The 27,244-nt window shown below is 38.2% G+C and overlaps 1 protein-coding gene and 1 long non-coding RNA gene across 5 annotated transcripts in view; one reads left to right on the top strand and one right to left on the bottom strand.

Moving 5' to 3' along the window:
* MARCHF1 (membrane associated ring-CH-type finger 1) overlaps positions 1–27,244 on the bottom strand; it is an 848,690-nt gene that overhangs the window by 36,733 nt on the left and 784,713 nt on the right. For all 4 annotated transcript variants that reach the window (XM_027598174.2, XM_027598175.2, XM_035726038.1 and 1 more), the window contains one exon: positions 19,498–19,678. In XM_027598174.2, the coding sequence (XP_027453975.2) occupies positions 19,498–19,678 (181 nt within the window). The remainder of the gene's footprint in view (positions 1–19,497; positions 19,679–27,244) is intronic.
* Positions 1–27,244, top strand: part of LOC113924396 — a 191,578-nt gene that overhangs the window by 8,257 nt on the left and 156,077 nt on the right. The gene's annotated exons all lie outside the window — the stretch shown is intronic.

Here is a 27,244-nt window from a genome sequence, read left to right on the forward strand (position 1 = left end):
ACCCTGTGTATTACAAAAGATGATTATGATTTAAGATTTGCAACATTGGAATGGTTTTCTAGAGGAGAAAAACCTGGAGTGGGTTGCCTTGACAACATGGGTTAGTTGCATCAAGGAATCCATGGCAATGCAGGACCTTCTGGTATTTCAAGATTGCAAACCATCTACCAAATTATGTTAAAAGAAAACTAATCTACTATCTAAGGCAGTGTTACCTGACCTATGAAATACCAGTTCTCACTTTCTATCATGAACCTCGCTAGAAAACAGATGAAAAATCTAGGTGGGCAGGACATTCAGTCAGAAAAGCAGGAAAAAAGCAGCAAGTGCAAGCGTTCTATTCAAGAGTCTGTCCCCTCTCCTCTAGAGCACCCCACCCCCAAGAGAAGTCCAGGAGTTCCTGCATATTCTCTGAAAGTCCAGTCTGCTAAGAAAAAGAAACTGTATCTTGCCCTGTTTCTGTTGACTTTCCCAGCAGTACCCCATAGATCTTCTCCAGGAGGAATATCACCTACCATATTGCATAGTCTTAAATAATGAGCATAATACAGATTACCACAACAAAGCTAGTTATTAGTTGAATAGAAGACAAAACCTGTTAACATATGTGCCTTTTAGTCCAATTATCTTGGCAGGGTTGAGGAAAGATTTATCTGTAATTCATCAAGCCTCCAAGACAAAGCCTGCTCTAAAAACTTACATTATTGAACAAGCTTGTTTCCTCCCCTTGGGTTCCTCCCCCGCCCAGCAAGCACCACTTTGTGTCACTGTTCTAAATATACAATTTTGATACTCTGCTTCTCAAAATCACCATAAGGCAATTTTTAATGAGGAGTTTGGATTTTCTTTTCATGAAGAGTTTTTGTTTAAAGGTAAGCAGAGCTATGCTTTTCTTTGGCTTCAACTGCAGTCTGAATTTCATTTTCAGTAGAGTCTCATGCTGTGATTCATCTGACATTACTAGAGATTGGCCCTGAGTGAAGGAGACACACCATGTGGCTGGGCTGCCCTTCCCTTTTGTGTTTCCTGGCTTTAAGATCATGGGAGGGAATTGGGACCTGAGAGACACATATTAGGAGTGAAGGAACTGCCTCTGTGATAACTAAGTTGAGAAGCACTAGCCCAAGCTCCCATGACCTTGGATAGTATGAATGGGTAGACAGGGACAGCTCCAACATATGCCAGGCCACAGAGCACAGTGCACCACTGAGCATGAAGGCTAAGAACAAAGAAAGGTTTTGTTCCAAATGGTATGTATTTTCTTTCTCCAGGGTAATAGACAGGAAACCTAATAGATAAGCCCATCACCTACATTAAAGGCCAAGGTTACTCGTGAGGCTCTATGTCTCTTGGAGGCAAAACCCAACACTCCAAACCCATGAATAATTTAAAGGATGCCAAAGGATGCATGAACACATTGCTGTTTATGTGTATCTTTAGAAGTGACAATGGTATAGGCCCAGCATCAACAATGGCTCACTGACTAGATATCAGGTAGGAAATCGGTCCCATTGTTTGGGCAGTGTGCCAAAGACATAGTCATAGACAGCTTCTGATTCAATTCTAAGCATCAGACTTTCTCAGTCAAGATAAGAAGGTCAACAGATGAATGGATAAAGACTATGTGGTTCATATATACAATGGAATATTACTCAGCCATCAGAAAGGATGAACAGCCACCATTTGCATCGACATGGATGGAACTGGAGGGGGTTATGCTAAGTGAAGTAAGTCAAGCAGAGAAAGACAATTATCATACGGTTTCACTCCTATGTGGAACATAAAGGATAGCATGGAGGACCACAGGGGAAGGGAGGGAAAACTGAATGGGAAGAAATCAGAGAAGAAGACAAACCAGGAGAGACCCTGGACTCCAGGAAACAAACTGAGGGTTGTGGAAGGGAGGGGGGTGGGGGGCAGGGTAACTGGGTGATGGGTATTAAGAAGGGCACATGTGATGAGCACTGGGTATTATTGCAACTAATGAATCGTTGAACACCACATCAAAAATTAATGATGTACTATATGTTGGCTAATTGAACATAATAATAATAATAAAAGATAAGAATATCAAAATCCAAGCAAATTATAAGCCATAACTTGCCTTCTTAGCCAAGTCCTTTAACCTCATCAATTGACAAGGTAATCTACACAGCTTCCATGCAAACACTTATGGGATCACAGGAAAACAGGAATTTTACCCAAGAAGACAGAGCTCATGTTTCTCCAATGACTTCAGTCCTCATAATAAGTGGGCCATCTGGCCCTTGATTTACTTGTGTGACCACACATAGGTCAGTCTCACATGCGGGCTATTTGGGTGACATATGTGAGGCTATCCTGTGGTCACATTGAAGAAAACCTCTCTATTTTAGAGAAGAAAGTAGACATACCTAAATAAAACCTGCAGTTGGTGAAAAGCAACAAGCATGACACAGAAGGAAATCTTCCATTCTGGTCCTTATTTTACACAAATGTGTAATTTTGAGTAAGATGCTTAATAATCTTTGGGCCTCATGTTTTTTTCCTTATAAAATAAAATGTTAGATTCGGTGGTTTCTAATCTTTCTTCTGTAGAGGCCAAAGATTTATTAGAGTTTCAGGAAATATCAGAGGCTAAAGGGGAATGAAGAACAGGAAGGATTCTGGGTCCCCCTTTTATTCCTTTTCTCACTGGTCTCATCGGAGTATTTTGGCTTTTACCTCTCTGTTATTTAGTCTTTTATTTAACATTTTAAAATGAATTTTTAATTTTGGAATAAGTATAGGTTTATAGTTTCCCCTAATGTTCACATCTTATATTACCATGATACATTTGTCAAACAAAGAAACCAACATTAGGTACATTAATTTTAACTAAACTTCAGACTTTATTAGGATTTTACCAGTTTGCCTACTATTTCCTTTTAAATATTAGGTAGATCCTGTTCCCTGATGAAACAGAGTTTGGAAAATATGGGAGATGTAAAAGACAATGTAGGACTTACTTGAGGCTTTCTTTCTGATACCATCAGAATGATTTAAAGTTCTGAGTTAAGAACAATTTTCTCCTTATGTAAGTAAATGCTATGGGAAGCATGGTTCTAATTGGCATCACCTGGAAGCTTGTGGGAAATGCAAAATCTCATGGGCCACCTGAGGCCTACTGAATCATCAAAACTTGATTCATATTTTGAGATTATTTCCATAAATCTATAGGAAATGTTCATTTTAAAGAAAACATAGAAATTCATTTTATGACAATCTCCTAGCTCCACCCTTCTGCACCCTTCTTTACCATCATCTAGAGGCAGTCACTTAAAATATGCTGGGTGATACTTCTGATATTTACCACTATCATTTTATGTAATATGCTTCTGCTGCTATTGACAACTCATTGATATTACACATCATCTTTTGATCGGTTATTATTATCATTGATGATTTAATGCTAGCCAGAGCACTCCTCACTCACATTCATACTCTCAGGGTAACTGTATGACTATTTTGGATATATCAATATAAGAAATTATAACTATGTAAAATGGTATTCATTAAGACGTCAAGTATTACTGTAGAGGAGTGTTTTTCAAAGTGTCATCTGGGGACCCATCAAAGAGTCAAAACTCTTTAATAATAATTCCTAAAGATTTGTGAATGGTGAGATTTGCCAGAAGGTACATGATGTATGGTCAACAGACTGAATGCCGAAGCAGATATGAGATTTCAGTTGTCTTCTATTAGGCCAGACATTTAAGAGATCTATAAAATGTAAACCAATGCAACTCTTCTCATTAAATATTTTTGTGTTTTGGAAAATATAATTTTCCATAAAAATAGATTTATCTTAACATGCAAATGTTTCTTATTACTTTTAAATGATTTCATAAGTATATATATATGAACATTTCTCACTTTCAATTTCTAATATGGTAAATATTGATAGATATAACCCACATAAACCAAAGCTATTTGGTGTCTTCAATAATTAGTAAGAGTGTAAAAGAATCTTGAGACCAAAAAGCTTGAGAATTGCTGCCTAGGAGTAATAATTCACTTAATCAATACATTTCTGTTGCATATTAAAGATAATTTCCTTTCAACTCTTTTCTTAGGATGTACCTACTTTATTTTTTTATATCCTTTATTGCATCTATCCAAAGCCTTTAATTTTATTTCTCAAGCAAGTCAGATATCCTATCAATTGATTTTTTTTTTTTTTCTGGGGACCTCTAACCCTGAGGCCTCTGTTTTATTCTCCATTCTGAGCTGGTCACTGTCTTGGTCTCCTTTTTTATTTTTATTTTTTTCCTCCTGCTCTCCTCCTCTGCACTCTTCCCAGGGGTGAATACTTTCAAATAGTTTAGAAATGTTTGGTGTACAACCTTTGTCCTGGAAGCTCCTTTGCTCCCTGCCCCCTGCTATGTTGCTTTCTTGTGCTTCTCCAATCCTCGTGTTTTTCCTGTATCAAATCCCTTATTTTGCTCAAGCACTCCCTTGAAAAGTTTCCTAAGAGGGCATGGGATGTAAATTTTTAGAATTTTAGAATCCTTAGAAATGATGGCCCATGAAGAGCTAGACCTGTTAATTTGTCATGACTTTGGTGGGGGTGTCTCTTTGTTTTGTTTTGTTTTTTTTAGATTTTATTTATTTGTTTATTTATTTATTTACTTACTTACTTATTTATACCCTGAGTGGGGGGAGGGGCAGAGGGCGAGGGAGAGAGATGATCCCACAACCTAGATCATTATCTCTTCCTTAAGGCGAGGCTAAGAGGAGCTGGCTGACATGATCCTCGGTCTTTCTGACTCAGCCACACAGTTCCTGAGGAAGGTGTGATCCAAGGCCTGATCATCAGGATCACACCTTTAATGGGTAGACTCAAGTCAAAAGAGACCAAGCTTAGGGATTAATCTGTACACAAAATCATTCCTCCCCCCTCCCCTGCTTTTCTCATGGCCCCCATCTTCTGTCTTCCCCAGGTGAGGCATCCAGTTGCACAAACTGGTCTATGGATGTTACAGGGAAGAGTGGTCTAAGGAAGACAGGGGTGCTTAGTATCCTTTTACCTCTTTCATATTTTTGAATTCCAAATAAAATTGCATTAAGAAAGGAGGAGAGGTCTACCAATTTATATAGCTTCAGAGACCAGTTGTAATCTCAAAAGATACTTTTAACTTGAAAATTCTGGGACCATAAAAAATACTGAGAAGTTGAAATTCAAGTCATTTAAAATTTACACATACGGGTAGTTAACCTGTATTCTCATCATGTTCCAGACACACTGCTAAGTGCTTTACATGTACTATCTCGTCAGACCTTCGAACAACCATACAAGGGGGTCCAGGCTTTTGTTATCTCCACTTTAGCCCAGGAGGAAACACATGCATGGAGAAGTTCAGTCACTTGCTACAATGACCACGATCAAGGACCCACACCCTGGCAGGCTGACTCCAGAGCTCAAGTTCTGGATCATCACACTAGTCAGAGGGGGTAAATGAAAATAACTGAAATATTGGATTACTTTGTGTAAGTCTTTAAAAGAAATATCTCAATGAGTTTATAAAAATAATTAATTACTATATCAGGTGTTCCTATGCAAACTGCTGCCCAGTACACCGAATGCAACCCTTTAGGAGGTAAGCACAAAATAAATTTTGTTCAAATATGCCAGGCGAGGCTAATTATTTTAACATTTTTTATGAACTCCTGAAAAGGTTTCAGGGTGTTGATGTTTTTCCTGTCTTAATTCTGCTTACTTTATTAATTTGCTCAGCAAGTTCCCTCTAGATAAACTTGCAAATTTAACAGCACAACTCTTATCTAGATTACTATACATTTGAAATTACTGTACTACAAATTAATCAATGCATGTACCCCTAAAATAATTCAATGCTCCATAAATAGCTCGTTGAAAATGTGCGTGCTACTCTCTTGTTGGCCTTAAAGTGAATTCAATCCTAAATACTGACTGAGGAAGACTGGAAAAGTGAACTTGCTACAGTGTTCATAACAGAGAACTGGGGAAGATAATATCACTTTGTAGGAATTCACCGCTGACAAAGTACTTTCACTTATATCATTTTATTTCCCAGTAGAATCCTGAAAAGTTGGCCAAGAAGGTAGTATTGCCATCCTTCTACCTTCCATTTTTCCAAAGGATCCCATTTCAGGACACAAGACTCACTGAAAGCCACAGAGCGGCTTCACTGGGGGTCTGACTCCAGCTGGTCTGGACACCCAGTCTACGTCCCTTCCACTGCACCATGTCATACTCTGTTGGGCAAATACTTGCGGAGATACATGGGCATTTCTATCCAGCAGAGATCATAAACTCTTAGCTTGTGAGCTGATTCTAGCCTTCAGATCTGTTTCGCTTTGCCTGAATGGTTTTCAAGTTTGAGTTAGTTACTGTTATTTTTAAAAATTAGAAGAGATACATTAAATCTGGAATTTGGGCTTCATCTGACAAAGTAGTCAATTTGGCCACAGGCCACGAGAGATGAGTAGTTACTACTCTATTTGGAGGAGGCACATCTATTCCCGAATGCCATAGTCTTCACTATGCCTCATCATATCCCCTGGACTGCATTACTTGTCATTTATCATCATAAAATCAGATTGCCTCATTCATTTATATAACCTGTTTCTTGATATAAAGTAAATTATCTGTGGGAATGAGCAGCATTCCACAGACACTTGGTAATTTTTCTCAGCCAATGTGGACAGAGTTGTCTTTGTGCATCTTCCTAGCTCTGGTTCCTGACCTTCATATGGCAACCTTTTCATCTTAATTTTCTTTATTAAATTGTTCCCCTGATAGAACAGTGAGACAGTTGTGGAATGAAGAATATTTTCACCTAGAAATAATTATCTCCCATACCATTTTTAAATCTCTTTCAAAATATTACAACTAACTCATTTTCAAACTCCCTGCCTTCATCCCTACCCCCACAAGAATGTATATTCTCTAAGATCCAAAAATTTCACTTGTTCTTCATTATAATCTCAGTACCAGGGACAGTGACTGGTACTCAGTAAATATCTGGTGAATGACTGAATGAAGTGGGAGTAGTGAATCATAACTGGGCATTACTGGAACTTCTCCGTGTGGTCCTTCAGACACAGTTGACTGTTGGGGTGATCTTATATATAAAGAGCCCAATAGGAGACTATCAGTGTCTTAAGAGATAAGTCACATTCTAGCTGCTGAAAAGATCTGGCTCAAAAACTTGTTAGTGTTGTTTATTGATAAAATACTCCATTGAAATTTCAACTTCTGTATTAAACTAGCTCTGCATTTACAGAAACCCTAGCTTTTGAGAAAATATAATTATCTTTCTTAGACTCAACTAAGCTAATTTGCTTAGACTTTCAATCAACCTGGTTTTCTTTACTGTGCCAAGGAGAAGACGGCTTTCAGCCCAGCCTGCCTGCCTCTTTTCTTAGGGTCAGAAAACTTCCATGTGCGTCTCGGGGCTGCAGAACAGCTTTGCTGTCAAGAACTACTCGAATCTAATTTACTTTAACCTTTAACCACCTGCTTACAATTCATCAGAAAAAACAAAGTGTGGCCTGGACCCTGACATCTAGCTTCTGCTCACCTTTCAAGATGCCTCCTCATCCTCAACTGTCCTCAAACTCTCCTCTCCTCTCCTTGCTTCTTTCCTACTTTCTCTTCTTTCTTCCTTCCTTCTCCCCCTGTCTCCCTTTACTCATGACTTTTAATGGTTTTCCTTTTTAAATATACAGTATATCTTGTTTTTCTCACCATGATTTGCTTTAAAGGGTAACAGGCAAGATTAAGAAAGCACATATGTTCCTTCTTTTAGGACTCGGACCTTGGACTTCTGTTTACTCAGCATGCTGTGCTATGCAACTGTTCGAGTTGAGAGTTAGTTAGGCTTTAAAAGGGGGAGTCATGGCCAGCTATGGGGAAAGTTAGAGAACTCTTATGGCAGCATTCCAAAAAACGAAGGCAACAAGAAGCTGGATCAAACCGGACAGGCTCAAGACAAAGCAGGCTGAGACGCTGAGCAAGTAAGGGAGAAAAGGCATGAAACCCCGCTCCCAAGAAATCTCCTCCCCAGGTAATAAATATTCCACACCCTCATTAACATCTGTCAATAAAAGACAGAGACCCAAACCCCCAGTGCAGCTCTCCCTTGAGCTCACCCACCCTCACATCTCTACAGCTTACTCTCACTTGAGTAAACTTTCCTACCTGTGCGACTCAACCGTTTGTTGTGTGTCTGGTCTCTCCTGGAATTCTTCTTCTTTTTTTTTTTTAATAATTTTTTAATATGTTATGTTAGTCACCTTAGAGTACATCATTCGTTTTTGATGTAGTGTTCCATGATTCATTGTTTGCGTATAACACCCAGTGCTCCATGCAATACATGCCCTCCTTAATACCCATCACCAGGCTAACCAATCCCCCACCCCCCTCCCCTCTAGAACCCTCAGTTTGTTTCTCAGAGTCCATAGTCTCTCATGGTTCCTCTCCCCCTCCCATTCCCCCACTCTTTTTTCCCTTCCTTGTCCTAATGCCCTCCATGCTATTCCTTACGTACCACAAATAAGTGAAACCGTATGATAATTGTCTTTCTCTGTTTGACCTATTTCACTGAGCATAATCTTCTCCAGCAAAATCCTAGAGGAGAACATAGGCAGTAACCTTTTTGACATCGGCCACAGCAACTTCATTCAAAACATGTCTCCAAAGGCAAGTGAAACAAAAGCAAAAATGAACTTTTGGGACTTCATCAAGAAAAAGAGCTTCTGCACAGCAAAGGAAACAGTCAACAAAACAAAGAGACAACCCACGGAATGGGAGAAGATTTTTGCAAAGGACACTATAAATAAAGCACTGGTATCCAAGATCTATAAAGAACTTCTCAAACTCAACACCCTAAAAACAAATAATCAAGTCAAAAAATGGGCAGAAGGCATGAACAGACAATTCTCCAGAGAAGACATACAAATGGCTGACAGACACATGAAAAAATGTTCAATATCATTAGCAATCAGGGAAATTCAAATCAAAACCACATTGAGATACCACCTTACACCACTTAGAATGGCAAAAATTGACAAGGCAAGATACAACAAATGTTGGAGAGGTTGTGGAGAAAGGGGAAACTTCTTACACTGTTGGTGGGAATGCAAGCTGGTACAGCCACTCTGGAAAACAGTATGGAGGTTCCTCAGAAAGTTAAAAATAGAGCTACCCTATGACCCAGCAATTGCACTCCTGGGTATTTACTCCAAAGACACAGATGTAGTGAAAAGAAGGGCCATATGCACCTCAATGTTCATAGCAGCAATGTCCGCAATAGCCAAACTGTGGAAAGAGCCAAGATGCCCTTCAACAGACGAATGGATAAAGATGTGGTCCATGTATACAATGGAATATTACTTAGCCTTCAGAAAGGATGAATACCCAACACTTGCATCTCCTGGAATTCTTTATGGTGATGAGACTAAGAACCTCCAGGGACAATGTGGGGTGGGGCTGGCCTTGGCCTCAGGCCTGGGGAGACAGTCTCCCCAGGCCACCAGGGAACACAACCTAAGCTACTGTGGCTGTGAAGAATTCTCTCTATGCCTGTTTTTCTTTTCCTTCTGAACACTTAAAATTCACTTGAATATAAGGTTTCTTTCTTTCTTTCCTTTTAAATAAGTGGATTGCTCACTTTGTTTTTCACAAAATCACAGAATTTTGAGTTAGAAGAAACTTCAAAGATAATCTCATCCAGTCCTTGTTCTACAGATGGCGAAACTGAGGCAAGTCTCAGAGGGATTAAGCTTCAGAACCAGAGTTGAAATCTGACCTCTGACTCTTAGCCCAACACTATTTCTTTCTTTCTTTCTTTTTCTTTCTTTCTTTCTTTCTTTCTTTCTTTCTTTCTTTCTTTCTTTCTTTCTTTCTTTCTTTCTTTCTTTCTTTCTTTCTTTCTTTCTTTCTTTCTTTCTTTCTTTCTTTCTTTCTTTCTTTCTTTCTTTTTCTTTCTTTCTTTCTTTCTTTCTTTCTTTCTTTCTTTCTTTCTTTCTTTCTTTCTTTCTTTCTTTCTTTCTTTCTGTTTAAATGGTTTGTTCTTTTTAACTTAGCACTTTCCTTTTATTTCAGTGAAGAGAGAATTTAAAAATAGTTATGATTCCTAGATTTTGGGGTTCTCTGTGCTTTGGATTCTCTGTGTTAGGGTTCTCTCTCTTGTTTTTCTTTGCTTCATGTTTCCATGTGGAGGGACCTCTGTTAGAGTAACACAGCTGGCCTCTCTCTGCTCATCACTCACTTCTTTACCAAAGGAAATGGGCAAAAGAACAGAGCGTGGATTGCTTAATTTCTCTGCCTCCTGTCCTGCTTTCCCTACCTTCTGGAATATTCCATGCTATACATTTCACAGGGCCGGTTCTGCTATACCTGTGGCTGAGTGGGTAAATTTGCCTAATTCGGGGCAAATCATTCCTATGCGAGATAATTGCACTGGTATGACCAGGCAGTGGGTGTCATAACCATGTGGGAAACAAAAGAAGAGGAGCTACTCAATGGTAGAGAAAAATAGAAAATTGGAAAGGAGCTGGCTTGTGAGGGAGTAGGTCTCTTTGGAATGAAATCTTTCAGACACCTATCTTATTAAAATGTGGATAATATCACACAAGCATGTTGAGGCTTGGGCAGCAGGGACAGACACCATCATTTCCAGACAGATCGTGTCAGTCTTCCTCATTTTTCTCTTACTTGTCAATGCTAAAGAAAAGCAACTTGATTTGGTCTAAAATATTTGCTTTTGAAAAAACCATGTTGATTTCCTTGTGCCTTAATTAAAAAAATTAAACCAAAAATTTAGGAGAAAATTTTTCTTAGATTTTATGCCAAGATTTGAGAAACTGGATAAATGAATTAAGAAATAATCCCAGCTGAGAGAGAACAATCTTTAGCTGGAGGAAAATTTAAATATGGGAGTAATTTAAAACTCAATTGTTATGCCATCTTAAGAAAACTTAAAATGAAACACAAATATAACTTCTTCCTCATTAAAAAAAACTCAGTCATAAGATGATCCTTTGGGGAAATCTTTATTTGTAACTGTGTGTGTGTGTACACGTGTGTGTGCATGTGTGCACGTGCACGCACGCGCGTATGTGCACGTGCGTGTGTCTGCACATTCTAATTGGATGCTTTTATGCTTTCCATATGGATCATTGTAATACCCATTCCCTCATTTCAACCATAGTTTATGTTTCAAATATCCAAATACAAAGTATATAAAAGAAGTTCCATTTCCTGCGTCCCTTGTCCTTGTTGTAATAAAAATGTATTTTCACAAGGATGGAACTGTATCCTGTTAAAGACTTCAATAGCAAATCTAATGAAAGTTAAATGTTTCTTTTCATATTTAGAATAGTAACACAAGGTGACATTCTTACCAAGCAAGTGAGGTTATGTTCTTCAAGCAGTAATTTTCAAAGAGAGAAACAGAACTGAAGTAATATATAATTGGATATACTAATAAGGAAGTGCTGAAGAGAAATGTTCCAGCCAACAACGATTATTCAAGAATTGGTTAAGTCTCCTCTCTGACACCCTCTGTCAAATCCTGTTCTATATTCCTAGTTCTCTTTGCCCAATGTCCTGGATATACAATTGCTAAGTAATATCTTCTTGATTTGCCTAGGTTATGTGAAGCACGGATAACAAAAGGAAAGTCATTCTGCTATGTACTTGTAGTTGCTGTACAAAAAGAAATTCTTTTATATGGACAGTCTCACATGTTAAGACCAAACATTTGATGGCTTGCTCTCTTTGAATTACCTTTCCCGTTCCCTCTGGAGTTACAGAAAATTCTCAATCCCCACACCGCCATCCACTGATTACCATGCCTTTCAAATTTATTACAAAATAATGTAAGTAATCCATCTTTTCCCGTCTTTCCTGCAGTGGATGCAGTCTGGGAGCAGGGTTTTTTCCTATCTGGTTCACTACTGAACACAACTGGCCCATAGTAGATGGTACAGTGAGTTGAGTGAATGAGTGAACTGGGCATGACGGGAGCTTTCTTAGAACGATCATTTGGAACACAGTTTGCCACTGGGTGGAGTTCACATCTGCCTCGAGAAGAGGACTGTGTTTAAGGATGGAAGCTTCACACATGAATAAGCTCTTCTGCCACCTAGAGAAGAATATTTCTATTTTGAACAAATTATTCTATAATACAGATCCCAGTTGACTACAGTCTGCTTGCTTTTGGATTTTTAAAGAGTAATCAACTACTAGTATTCTCTAAAAAGACAAAAGGTTGAGGCCATATGATAAATCCCAAGTATCTATTAGAAAAAGCATGAGACACTTGTATTTTCCATCTCATAATCATTTGATGTTAGACATGTTGGCATTGCTCTCTACTCACATTTAATACTATTTTAACTGAAATATCAATTCGGTCCTGAGAGCATGGTAGACACTGCTTTTAGGCAACAGGCTTGAGCAATAGAAACTTGAGCAAGGCAAAAGGGCCCACAGTGACTACCAAGCTGATGCAAGCAGGCTCATTAAGCAACCCACCGTGAAACAGCCATAGACCCTAACTGACCAGTTACAACCAGACACAGTTCCTGAGATTACCCAAAAAGAAAATTCCCTGCGTCCCCATACTCCCTCACTCTGCCCTGTAACAGTGGCCCTCACTCCCGCCTCGGGGCAGACAAGTCTCTCCTCTGCTGTCCTGCCCGCTGTTCCCTGGCGGGGTCCATTCAATACACTTTCATCTCTTCTGTCCCGCCTCGAGCGGATTCCTTCACCACCTGCTCCACGGCCCCCATCCAGTCCAGATGCCCCACAGACATGAGTGTGGTAAAGCAAGAAAACAAATACAAATAAAACCCCCAAAACCCTCAAAACAAAACAAAAAGACTTTAGTAGAAAAGATAATGGTCCAATTGAGTTGAAATGCTTTTCTTTTAATGATCTTTTTGTTATTTTTTGGTTTACTTATCCTTCCCCTTCCCACTGCTATCAGCTGACTAGCCTGTTGGCTCCTCCTTCTCATGGAAAGAAGCTGCGAGAAGCAAGGGAAGTGTTGGCTGCAGACAACACCACCTCTGGATGGAGAAATTTGTTGGTAAAAGCTTACCTGGTTCATTAGGAAAGTGTGATTTTGAAAACAAAATAATTTTGTAAGAGTGTTCTAAATCACTTCGACTGCACTTGGAGCTCATATTATAATGGAGCTGAAACGCAGCAAGATGACAGAGCCAATAGGCATCGCAAATGATGAGTATGGATATTTTTTGCAAGTATGAAGAAAGCTTTATCTAGCCTTATACTAGAGCAGAGATTTTCATTGTCTCCAAGTTTACGTATTTCTGAAGAAATGACCCAGCAAACCTACTCCCCAGAACTGGACTCTGATTCTAGCGAAACATCCTGGAGACATCAAAACCGTATTTGCTGAGGGCTTTTTTTTTTTTTTATGTAATTCCAAATAAAACTGAGAATTAAGAAGGATGCCAAAGAGAGGTCTGAGAATCTTGGAAGCCAAAATGTTCGTACTCACTAAAACTCTTGCCAATGATCAAAAGAGAATGTTGCAGAAGTTCATCTAGAACTGGGCCTTTTATAGACCTAATTTTATTTATAACTCTTGATTTTTGTCGTTGTTTACAGCAGAAAAGCAGTAGCTATGCGAAATTTGAATAAGGGCTCCTGAAGGAACAGAGACCTGGCAGCAGATTCTGAGAGTGGGGAAGATGAAAACAACAAAAACAGATAAAAGGTGCAAGATTTTGCCATCTCAAAATACGCCTCTTTGGCACGTTGATTATTTTAACCTGGTTATTTTAAAAACAAGCAGATGTGGAAAAGCTCTAAAAATCCAACAAAAGTTACTGTTTTGTAAGAGACATTCACATTTATGAGGAAAATCTCCATTTGAAAGGATGTCTCCCTTGCTGTACCTGGAAGAGGCAATCTCTAGAACTCTTATCAATGCAGATGACAACTTAAATCTGCTTAACAACCTTACCCTTGTATACCGTTTTTCCTGGTAACCTCCCATAGCTGGTCTCCTTTCCCCAAAGGTCTTCTTTTGTCTTTAGCCGAAGATGGTTTTTACGGTGATGGCTTCGGCCATTTCGGTGAGTTATTTGGTTTTCCGGGGTCTCTCTCATGTATACATGCTATTAAACTTTTGTTTGTTTTTCTACTGTTAATCTGTCTTACGCTGATTGAATTATCAGACCAGCCAAAGGACTTAAAACAGAAGAAGGGAAAACTTTCCTGCCCCTACAAAGGGCTTTCAAAACACAGCAGGTTGGCAGATGCAGAACAAAGATGTGAAAATTAATAAAAGAAAATCTTGTTTAAAATGAAGTCAGGAGACCAGAAGCGGGTAGCTCTCACACCCTACTAGGATTATCAACTGCAGATACCAATAGGAAGAGAGGGACCTTGCAAGTGATACTACTTTAGCTACTTTATACCTCAGCAGATGGAAAAATGGTTTTTCTTTGTGCTCCACCTCCCCAACCCGCAGGAGCTCAGCCAATGAGAGACAGTCACAAATCCGCCAATGAAAAGCCACTATACTTTGAACTCCAAGTTTACTCCAGCGAACTCATTCTTTTTTTTTTATGTTATGTTCATCACCATACATTACATCATTAGTTTTTGATGTAGTGTTCCATGATTCATTGTTTGCATATAACACCCAGTGCTCCATGCAGTATGTGCCCTCTTTAATACCCATCACCAGGCTAACCCCTCCCCCCCCCCCCCCTCCCCTCTAGAACCCTCAGTTTGTTTCTCAGAGTCCATAGTCCCCCATGGTTCCTCTCCCCCTCCAATTCCCCCCCCTTCATTTTTCCCTTACTGCTATCTTCTTCTTCTTCTTTTTTTTAACATGCAATGTATTATTCGTTTTTCTTTATAATAACCCTCTGGACCTCCCCTTTTCATCTACAAAAGAGCATTCCTCTCCTTTGTTCTCTGGACTTGCCTATGGTTTTGCTGTAGCTTGCTTGACCCAAACTGCAATTCTCTGCTATTCCTGATTAAACCCATTCTTGCTGGTAAAATAACTGAGAATTTTATTTTGAAAGTTAACAAAGATAAACAGCTCTCAGTGCTGGTAACATTAATGAAGTAATGTTTTTCAACCTGCAAAATGAGTGATGTATACATAGTGATGTAACTAAGTACTAAGAAAATACATTGGGTAAAACATCCATGTTTAGGAAGAAAGATTTTAGAAAAATTTTTATTTCAGAAAGATTTATTTTGAAAGATTTCCATTAGAAATGGTCTAAATTAAAACTGAAGTTTTGGTGATTAAAGAGAGACTGTCAGCCACTTGCGCCAGCGTGGCACTGCACAATGGGCACAAACTCTAGAATCAGGGAGCTCTGGGGTGTGTGATATTAAGTAAGTTTGGGACTGTGTCTCATTTTCCTCATCTGTAAAATAGGCTTCACGTGCCTACATGAAATGGGGTTGTAATGAAGATAAAAGTTAATCGATATATTCTAAATATCTGGCACATAGTTAAAATTCAGTATATGACGGTTGTATTAGTAAAATTGCAAATTCTCCAGAATGGTAAGTAAATGAAGCATTTTGAATTTTCTTATGTATGATGAGGCAGCGTTATTCAAATGGGGTACCCAGCAGACCCTAGCTAGGAATCTGACCACATTCTCTGTCCTATCCAATTTTAAGACTATGAACTGCAAGATCTCCAGATTAGTGGAGAATCAATAATAACCTTTGGGCAGTAGGCCTGCTACGGTAACTTGCACTGGCTCTTCTGAAAGACAAATGTTACATCAAATTAAGGGGAAAGGAAGGAATTAACATAGCATTTGTCAAATACAGTTCTTCATTTTTTTTTAAAATAGATATTTCAACTAAAGCATTGGAAGTCATTATGGTGGAAGTATAGAAATACCAAAAATGATTATTCCTTTTTATTTGGTTTAATAAATTCACACAGAACTTAAATTTTATGAACGTTCCAATATTCAACTGCTTTGATCTACAAAATGACAAGTGCATATGGTTCAATCTAATCATTACCAAAGCCAAGGTAATTGATTCACTGTCTCATTTAAAACTGAGACAAGGAACAAAAGGATGCATAGAGCTCAATATTTTGTATTATATATTTGTCAAATGGTTTGCATATGAAGAACTATATAAAGAAATAATTTAGGGGAGAGCATAAAGTTGTCGGTACCATTTGCTGTCCTCATAAGCTTAGCTTCATATCCAGCAGCTGGTCTCTCCCATTCAGACTCAAATCTGAACCTCATGCAATTCTTCAGCTTCAGAACAGGAGAAGATTTTATGCTTCCTAACTGATACTGTATGTATTTCCAAATTGTACTGCTTTGTATATTTTTATCATTTTGACTTTCTGGATCCTAAGAATTATTTCTGACCCTGTGTAACTCATGGGGCTTTTATTGAGTGTTATAAAAGTAGGTGTGAGCTGCTGGCTTAAAGGTGATGAAATTGTTTTTTTTCAAAGAAGCCCTTGATTTTATTTAAATTTTAAAGATTTTTCTTCTGGAGACATTAGGGTACTTGATGAATTTACCAACTGAAGATTTTGGTGTAGTAATAGTAGCGATTAATGAAGTAAGCTTTTACTGATCTCCTTAGGGATTATTAAGCCCCGAGGTTCGTCAGAACATGAAGATTTGCAACTTTCCACTTTAAGAAGCCATTTCATCTAAACAGAATCCCCTGCCTGTATTGGCTAATGGTAGAAATTCAGAATGATTAGCTAAATTAATTGTTTCATGAGGTTGGTCTTTAGAACGTTATAAACTATAATGGAATTACTGAGTTGAGAGCAATTAATGGGATGTTCTTCGTATATATTCTAAGCATTGCTATACCTGTCATTTGTAATGACCAATTAAAAACTATCAAAACAAAACTGTTGATGAATCTTAGTGCCATCAAAATAAGCCATCTAAAACAGTTTACAAACACCTCGTATCTGTATAGTTCGTGTCACCTCAGAATCTGAAGTCATTTTGGATACTGCCATTTAAGTATTATGCCAATGCCCCATAGTTTTCAAGGAGAAAGTAAAAGTTTGGAATACTTTTTCTAGGTTTTTAAAACCTATAAGTCATAGAGGCAGGGACAGAATGCATGTTTCTTGTGTCCAGGACTCATGTGTTAGACCAGGAGTTGAAAATTCAGATCCCTACTCTGGAGCGACAAAGGCATTCAGATGAGTGGGGATGGCACAAGGTCTCAGGATCAGAGACGGAGGGAGGGCTGAGAAATGTGGAGCACTTGAAAGCAAACAGCCTTTTACAGGCGCTAGTCACCACTTAGGTCCACCTAGCTACCCCTTCGATGTTGTCCTATGGGAATGTGGTTCCAATAGAGCTAGATACTGTGATTTTCAAACAAATACAAATATGTGGGATTTACATGAAATACGCACATATCTAATTGCTGGCAACTGTTTCAAATGTTAAGCCCTGCGGGTCAAATAAAACACATCTGTGGGCTGTCAGGAAGCAACCTCTGGATTAGATTCTAACATCCTCTGTAGATATAGAAATGCTATTAAAAATGACGGATGTTGAGATGCTGTCTTTCATCAATATTTATGACAAAAGAAATGTTTTTTAAAAAGAAAGTAGGGTATTTCATTAATCGATAGCTAGTAGGTGCCCACAAAGTTGTCACAACATATTCATTATTAAGAAGATTAAAAAAGATAGACATATTCACTGCCTTTCTCTGGTTTATAAATAGGTTAGTTGAGAAGAAACGATTTCATGATAGGGTCATAAATTATCAGGGATGGAATACTGAGAAAGGATCAAAGTAGTCTATAAGGGATGATTCCACAAAAGCGGAAGGTTGAATAAGACTTCAAGTTCCATACAGCATCATGTATTGCTTATTATACAAAAATGGGGGAGGGATAGATAGTAGGGAGAAGAGAAAATCTGAATATTTTATTATCCTAGACTGTTGCTCTCAAACTGAAGTATTACATTCGACAAAGTTGAAATGAACATTTTTATATAGATGGAAGTTGAAAAAAAAAAAAAAAAAACCCATGGAGAAATATACAGACACTGTGAAACAATTTGTAGGTCCCTGAGGGGCACGAAGAGAAATTTACAGAATCACAGAGCGCAATGTGTTATTTAGCTACTCCAGACATCACACAGCATCTGTGCAGTGGATGAAGCAAAGGGCAGAGAGTAACGGCCCATTTCTATTTCTGGCATTGATTGCTCTGGGACCCAGAGGAACAGAGCGTCACCTTTTGTCACTCAAGTTACAGAAAAGACGTATGTTAAGAAAAAACAATGCATAGCCCAAAGGCGTTTTGTACATCAGTTCTGACATCTATAAACCATTTGCACACTTTCAAAATCAAGGCTGTGTGAAAGCAAGGAATGCTATTCTCCCTCTCCATGATTTACAGAATTAACGAAGAATTGCAGTGGCCAGCAACCCATCAGATTCCTATTGGAATATTCTTGTTTGCTTTACATCTCTCCTCATCCTGGAGCTCATTGTGCTTATTTCTAAGCAATGTTCTTTTCATCCACTTTTGCTTTGCACTTAATTTAAATGAAAAAGCAGCTCTAGGCCGAATCATTATTTAAATTGCTGTCTCCATACTCTCCTTTGGAAATTGAGGCATCCGTATATGTAAGGCTGCAGTTAGGTAAAAAGCTAAGTTACATGCTAAAATCCAGGGCCCCAGCTACAGGGCATGAATTACATAAAGTTCATTGTTTTCATTTGTATCCTTCACAAGTTATCTTTGCTCCCTTTGAGTGCGATGCTAACTATATTTGACTCATATTCTTACCTTCATTCTTTAGAAAAATATAAGTGAGGAATTTGAAGATCAAGCTTGTAGTTAAAAATATACTTTCCTCTCTCTTACAGCTTGATGCACAATATGGAAAAGAATACTTTTTCTATCTACTCTAATTTCTATGAATTATCACACCAAATTCTCAAATAAAGGCAAACCCAAAAAAGAGTTCACACCTTATAGAAGAACACATTCTCTTCTATTACGTAATGCCCGATTTTCAGGAAATTAGATGAGTTCATATTATTTAATGTAATCTATTATCCTAATCTTCCGGGGAACTGACCTCAGTAAGTATAATGTTCTCACACCAAATTACAAGCATATTTATTTTGCATATATATAAGTATCAATACATATATATATGTATTGATGATGTATATGATCAACACATACATCATACACACACACACACACATCCTTTTTTTGATTTTGAAGAATGATATAAAAATCAGAGGCCCTAGAACATAAAATGGAGATGAAGGATTATTTGCAAACACTTGGCTCTTTTACATATTGAGCCCAACACAAGGCACGTACTCTTCATGGATATTAGCATGTTACCAAATTCTACTGGGGAAAGAAATGGATTTTTAAAACATGCCTGCATTGCAAGTGCTCTCTTTCAAACCAATTCCTGCAGATACCATACCTTCCGGAGGGGTTTGAGCTTAGTCTCCATTATGAAGTCATACTTGCAGAGCTCACAGCAGCGCGTGTCTGAGCTCTTGATCCACTGGTGGAGGCAGGACTGGTGGACAAAGCGCAGGGTGCCTGTGCAGCGACAGGGTGTGATGAGGGGGCTCTCTTCATCTCCTTCACAGTGACAGATCCTGGGGAAGGACACAGCAGTCAGGATGAGATCTCCCAGAGGACATTTCTCACCTGTAGATTTCCTTCCTGGCTCATACCAGACTGCATCAGAAACTGCAACCTAAGAATTAGAAAGCATGCACATTTCACTCCAACTTGATCTAGAACGGAATCTAGGCTCAGTATAATTTTCTTCCACTTGCTACTTACATTCATGTGATTAGCTGTTAGACACTGGTACCTCAAAAATGTACTATCATTTCATTCCTCTACTAATGCGATTTTAACAGCACAACTATTTTTTTTTAGAAGATTTTATTTATTTATTTGAGAGAGACAATGAGATAGAGAGAGCATGAGAGGGGGGAGAGTCAGAGGGAGAAGCAGACTCCCTGCTGAGCAGGGAGCCCGATGCGGGACTCGATCCTGGGACTCCAGGATCATGACCTGAGCCGAAGGCAGCCGCTTAACCAACTGAGCCACTCAGGCGCCCTTAACAGCACAACTATTGAGCCATATCCGCAGCTTAATCTGTTTACTAGGTCAGTGTCTATAAGCATAAGCTTGATTCATATATAAAAGTTGCGATTTATAGGCATTGTAAGGAATGTTTGAATCTGATAATGTTATCGTTTTATTGTGATGACAGTTTTATAGAAGCATGGTGTATAATTTAGTACCTATTATATCCTACCAATGTGGAAGAATTATGAAAAATTTTAACATGTTCTTTTTTTTAATTTTATTTATTTATTTATTTATTTGAGAGAGAGAGATCGCATGAGGGGGGGGAGGGTCAGAGGGCGAAGCAGACTCCCCGCCGAGCAGGGAGCCCGATGCGGGACTCGATCCCGGGACCCCAGGATCGTGGCCTGAGCCGAAGGCAGCCGCTTAACCAACTGAGCCACCCAGGCGCCCCTTTAACATGTTCTTTAACAAGAATAAAGTGAATATTGAAAATTTCAGGTTGGAAATACTACATTTTCCTAGGAAGACGCACACATATTTGGTCACAACAAATGGCCCAAACTGTCAATAATCATCATTGTTTAAAAGTTACAAAGATAACTGATTTCATAAAGTTGTTCAAGTACAGTAAATTCTATTTTTTAAAATGTTAATTATTACATCATCCAAAGAATTCAGAGTTCAACTACTTTACTGAATAACTATGAATTCAAATGTCATAGACTGTGGTCTATGAAATCTTCATTATTCTCATTTACAAATTTTAAGAAAGAATTTGCTTTCCTCATTAGATAAGATTTTCATAACTCAAGATAATGAATTCAATTCTTAGCACTTCAGTAATTCTTGTGATTTGCCTAGCTGTTAGAAGTTGTTAATAAATTTGATTGGAAATATTTTTTGAAATCTTGAGAAGTATGAATGGCGTATTTCAAAAAAATTATCTATAAAATTTCTTTTGTGAGTTGAGTTGTAGTAGCAGGCTTAAAGAATGTTTGAATTGTTGCTCTTTCCTTTTAGGTCTATATGCCCTATCCTCCAGAAGCATGAGTTTTAAAGAATGGATTTTTTAAAACATATTTGTCTATCTTAGCTGTCTCCTCAGGGGAAATGAAATGCTCTAATTGTTACTGCAGTAAGATACAGGAATTGAAACCAAGCCCTTCCCTAACCTCAAAATAAAGAAGTATGACACAGTACACCAGTATTTTGAATCTCTTTTTCTTAAGTAAAAATAATATAATCAGAAAGGAGCGCTGACTTCTAAAGTCCTTAGGGTGTATATGATGAGATGAGGGCACAGGGAAGTTCAAAAGCAGAGTCCTTCTTCCCTCCTGGACTGAGGTAGGAAGTAGTAGTGTTAGATGTAAGACCACATATAAAAGGCTGGCGTGGTGGGGAAAAACTAAAAATTATCTGAATTCGATTGTTCATATTCTAGTCTATTCATATTCTAATATGAAAGTCCAGAGTATCTCCTCTCGCCAAATAATGTGTAGGTCCTAGGAATCTGGGCTTAGTGTACTTTGTATCACACTTGTTACCAATAGAGAATTGGACTCCTGATAGATGTTCAGTAGATGTTTGTTGAATAGAAGAATTGTTTCATCAACAAACTATGACTTATTATAAGAGCAACCAGAGAAAGCAAATCTGGGTTTCTGTAGCACTTCATTTGGTTGTAATATTTATTTTTGGAGCCATTGAAACCTTATGATTTATACAGCCTGAGGGGTTGATATTTCTTATGTCCTTGAATCTCTAATCTCTCTGCCTCTACACAAAGAGTACTCCTTTAGGTTAGGAGTCAGCAAACTATGGCCCAATTCTTACTGTGGCATGTTTTCGTAAATACGTTTTATTGAAACAGCCCCATGCACATTTGTTTATGTATTGTTTAGAGCTGTGTTTGCACTGTAACTGCAGAATTGAGAGTTGCTGCAAAGACCATATGGTCACAGAGACTAACATATTTACTACCTGCCTCTTTACAGGAAATATTTGCTTACCCTCGCCTTAAATACGGTGATTCTGGGGTGCCTGGGTGGCTTAGTCAGTTAAGTGTCTGACTCTTGGTTTCATCTGGGGTCATGATCTCAGGGTCCTGAGGTTGGCCCCACCTCTGGCTCTGCTTTCAGCGGGGAGTCTGCTTGTGATTCTCTCTCTCCCTCTGTCCCTCCCCCCACCACTCCCCTCACATTGTGAGTGGCGCCTCCCCCCTCAAATAAGAAAACAAATCTTAAAAAAAATGGTGATTCCGAGTTAAAGACAATATATGACTATTACCAACAACAATAAAACAAAGGTTACACAGAGAAGTGCACAATAAAAACAAAAGTCCTTCCTGGCCTGTCACTGAAACCTGCTGATCCATGAACAGTCTGCAAGGAGAGTGGCAATACTTCTCAATTGAAAAAGAAAAAGTTGCAATTAATGCCATCTGATAATTATTACTAAAAAAAGATCACATCAAATGCTGCACAGCTTCAAGATGATTCTGAGGCTCTGATTTTTTTTTTTTTATTGACATGAAAAAAGTAATTTATTCATAAGCAGATTTAAACAAAGACCTTGTTGATTACTGGGTTCAGCCTGACCTGAACAGTTTACTGATCGTAGTCCAACTTCCTATATCTTACAGATTCATTTTTAAAAATTTATGCTAAAACTGTTACCTGAAACACCACCAGCAATTTCATTTCTTCATAAAATTACGGTTATTTCCCAAAGGGAAAATCAAAAGCTTGGTTCATTTTCATCCCCATTTCACAAGATTTATTTTTACATGATTTTAGCATTTTGAATTTTTTTCTAAATTATCCAACTTGAGTTGGACCCCAAGAGTCTTTTTCGAATCATGTTGAGATTGTTCTACATGAACTTAAGAGTTAAATAACAACTTCAAATATCTACTAGAAATAAAAAATAATGTGATGATGCCATTATGAAAAGAATTAAACAATTCTTAAGCTGATATATTTCACACTACCCACAATTGCTGAATGATAAATGAAAACACAGTAATAAAAATATACATGTTTTTTTCCAACAGAATAATTGTGTAGAGAAAATGATTTTAATAATAAAATTGCATTGTAAAATATTTGTAATTTCAATGCATTTTTACCTTATGGAAAATTGAGGCTTGGGAACTGAGTGATTCTATAAAATTATTGGTGATTGACATTGGTGTTTATCACCTACTGACAAGAACAAGCTGAATTCACAAATTTTTTGACATTTTACTCTTTTAACTGGCTTCTTATAGTCTACTCAGTATATATTGAGACTTTCACCATTTATGAATTGAATAAACTTCTACTTCCATATAACTTCAAGCTTTCTAGTGAAAAGTGAAAAGCAGGCCACCAAATAGTATTAGGCAAATTAAATTCTGGAAATTTTGTGTGTGTATATGTGTGTGCATGTGTGCACATACTTAAAGTCCTTTCCTTAATGTTTGAGTTTTAACAAAAATAGGTTTTTGTTTGGTTTGGTCTTGGACTTATGTATCTTAAAATGACCTCCACTGCTCCCCACCCCTCCCTTGTCAAGGCTTCTTGGCTCTGGTAGAATATATTTTTTCTACATAAGTTTTTTTTCTTTTAGTAATTTATCACTAGAAAGAAATCTTTGTGAGGGTCATAGTGATTATGTAATTTTGGGATTTTTTTCATTCATTTATTCATTCATTCACATTTTCTTAGTCCTGTTATATGCAAAGAAAATCAGACAACAGTATCAGCATGTAGTGTGAATTGAGAAGGAGAGAACAGAATCTGGAAGTAGATACCCCTTTTGGACAACTACTATAATAATCCAGATATTAAGAATCTGAAACAATATTGTGATGCTGGGGAGGAGACGGGAGACTCTCAGTCTGCAGAATGCATAGAGATGTCCAGGACCTTGCTTGTTATCCATGTTAGCTGTGGCAACAAAGTCCACTTATGATATGTAACTCCTAAAGGCAGTCATTCCTATAATTTTCAGACAGCCTCTTAACTCTTTCTTCCCATATTCCATGCCATTTTCCCCCTTGCCTTGCCTTGCCTTGCCTTGCCTTGCCTTTCCCATTTTTTTAAAAAGTAGGTTCTATGCCCAATGCGGGGCTTGAACTCACAATCCTGAGATCAACAGTCGCACATTCTATTGACTGAGCCAGTCAGGCACCCCATTTTTTTCCCCTTTTCTCTTGGCAAATCTTTCTGATCTATTTCCTCACTTTTGTGCCTGCATTTTTCTCCATACCCATCTCCAACTAAATAATCTTTAAGCACAATAATTATGGATACAGCTATGTTTGTGATGGCTTAATTTGGATGTTAATCTTTACTCAAAACTAATTCTCGTGCTGTGGAGTTTGGCATTCATTCTCAGAATTAACTTTCCTAACCTAAAAATGATTAGAATCCATGTGGGTGGAAACCATACTGAAAGTGGATGAGAAGTTAATGCTCAAGTAAATGAGTGAACAGATATAATTTCTCTTTCCTTTTGAGAAATAATAGCATAGCAGTGAAAGAATAGCAGATTAGAGACAATTTTATTTTTAATTTCCATTTCATTTTATTTTTAACAGGGAAAAGCTGGGCTTGTTCATAAGCAGAACTGAAGGTGCCACAGAGAGGTGAATTTAAAAAATAAATAGGCGAGAGAATGCCCCACTGTTAAATGAAGGCTCTTGAGAAATCAAGAAAGTATGAGGAAAGGAACTTAGCAGAGGAGTATCTTTGGACAGGTGGAAAAATACATGGGAGGTAAACAGATGCTTTTTTCCTGTGAGCAAGATGTAGAGGGAAAAGGGTAAGTGAAGGAGACATGAGAATTGCAGGAGCTGGGTCTGGGGAGGGGGCTTCTTATCTTGCGAAATACAGCAGACCATGTGTCTGCTCCACAGAAGGCAGGGAGGCATGGGGTTAAGGTATTGGAAAGGCTGTCAGTAATTAGCAAAGCCACTTGGAGCATGTGATGGGAAATTATCCAAGCATGAATATTAGAATATTAGAATATTAGAACCATGGTGAGGTCCCTGGTGAGACCTGGTGAGATTAGACAGCACAAATTTACAGTGGACGCTGTTAACACTGCCTTGAGTCAGCAGCGCTCAGCGCTCAGAGCGCAAGCCTACAGCTGGTAGCACAATCTAAGGCATCGTGAGATCACTTAAGTCAGAAATGAGAAGGACAAAGGAGTGAAGATTCTGATGCATCAAAGAACACTGTGAAAACAGTTGGTCATAAGGTCTAGACTCCGAGCTGGGAGGCGAGTGAAGCCATCTTGTGGTTAATGTATCATGGGGAGAGGACGGGTTTGAGAGACTGGAAATTACAACAATGGTGAAGAATAGATGTTGAAAGTGGGACGAAATGGGACAAAGGCTGTCTAGGTGTAGCATACTCATATCCCTCATGGATGACTCCGTAGCCTTTTTGTTGTCCTTTTTTCCCCCTACTGTCACAGGAAAAAAAATTTAAATGTGAAATTATTTGGTGTTTGAGATTCACAAACAAACCAAATCCTGGCTCACATGCTTGCTTTCTGCTCCAGTAAACTGGAGACGTTCTCAGTTTACTCATGTGTGAATGAGGTTAAAAATACCTCTTATGGTGTCATGAGGATTAAAGGAGATGAAAAAGTGCAGTACCTGGCACGTTATAGGCAAATATTTGTTAATTTTTATCATGGGATGATAAGATACTACTAGTCCTATTAATTTTGTTTACCTACGCCATTGTTTTTGCTGTACTGGGACCAATTGCCTGGTTTTTTTCTCTCTTTTTTTTTTTTTTGATTCTGTTATGTTAATCACCATACAGTACATCATTCGTTTTTGATGTGGTGTTCCATGATTCATTGTTTGCGTAGAACACCCAGTGCTCCACGCGGAACGTGCCCTCTTTAATACCCATCACCAGGCTAACCCATCCCCCACCCCCTCCCCTCGAGAACCCTCAGTTTGTTTCTCAGAGTCCATCGTCTCTCAGGTTTGTCTCCCCCTCCGATTCCCCCCCTTCATTCTTCCCCTCCTGCTATCTTCTTCCTTTTTTTTTTTTTTAAACATACAGTGTATTATTTGTTTCAGAGGTACAGGTCTGTGATTCGACAGTCTTGCACTAATTGTTTTTAAAGGCTACTTTGGTAAGTTGGTTAGAGCCAATGCTTGTAAGGCCAAGGTCATGAATTCTGACTCCATTCAGGGGAGTTAGCTACTGACACTTTTGAATCCCCACATTGGTCAAGTTAGACAAGTCTCAAGGAAAGCTAGGTGAGGGAGTATATTCAGATCTCTATATTGGGTGGCCTCAGATAAGTTTTCAGACAGTCGGTTTTCACATCTTTGAAATGTTACATGGCTATTGTATGGCCCAAATAGGATATATGAGAAAATATTACAAAATGTAAATACTATCCCAAAGGTATTATTGCCAATATATATGTGATCAATAAAATCAACAAAAATTGCTGCTAGTTAATAAATGCAATGCATTACATGTTTTTATAAAAGCAAACTCAATTTTTCATGTGTGCATTTCAGTTGTAGGACCTCAAAGAACTGGTGGATATAAGAAAGGGATATCTACCTCACCACTGAGACTAGTTTTCTGCTAAGGCCCCAACACCCTCCTTACAGTCAGGTTTGAAAACCTTTCCTAGTCTTCATTTTTCCTGATTTTTTCTTTTTTTATTGTAGACTAACCCCTCCTTCTTGAAACTTTTCCCCTTGTAGCTTTTGTGACTACTAGCCTTAAAGTTGGGAAAAGTGGAATTAGAAGGGCACTATAAGATGATTGTAGGGATCAAACAGTGACTACTTATGGAGAACAGACCAAAGATGTCAGGATTTTGGAGCCTGGGAAGGTAAGAAATGACAGGTGAGATTTGGTAGGTGAGATATCATGGTGAGAGATAACAGGGAAATAATATAGAATTCAAAAGATCTGAATTCATGGGCTAAGTCTCTTCCATGAATTCAAATATTATAGGTCAAAGGGACAACCGTTTAAAATATGAGCATAGGATGTTAACTAGACTTATTGTGATCATTTCACAATACATACAGATATCAAATCATTGTTGTACATCTGAAACTAATATAGTTAATACATCAATTATAA

Source organism: Zalophus californianus, chromosome 2 (genome assembly GCF_009762305.2).
Source record: "Zalophus californianus isolate mZalCal1 chromosome 2, mZalCal1.pri.v2, whole genome shotgun sequence".
In the NCBI taxonomy this organism is placed as follows: Eukaryota; Metazoa; Chordata; class Mammalia; order Carnivora; family Otariidae; genus Zalophus; species Zalophus californianus.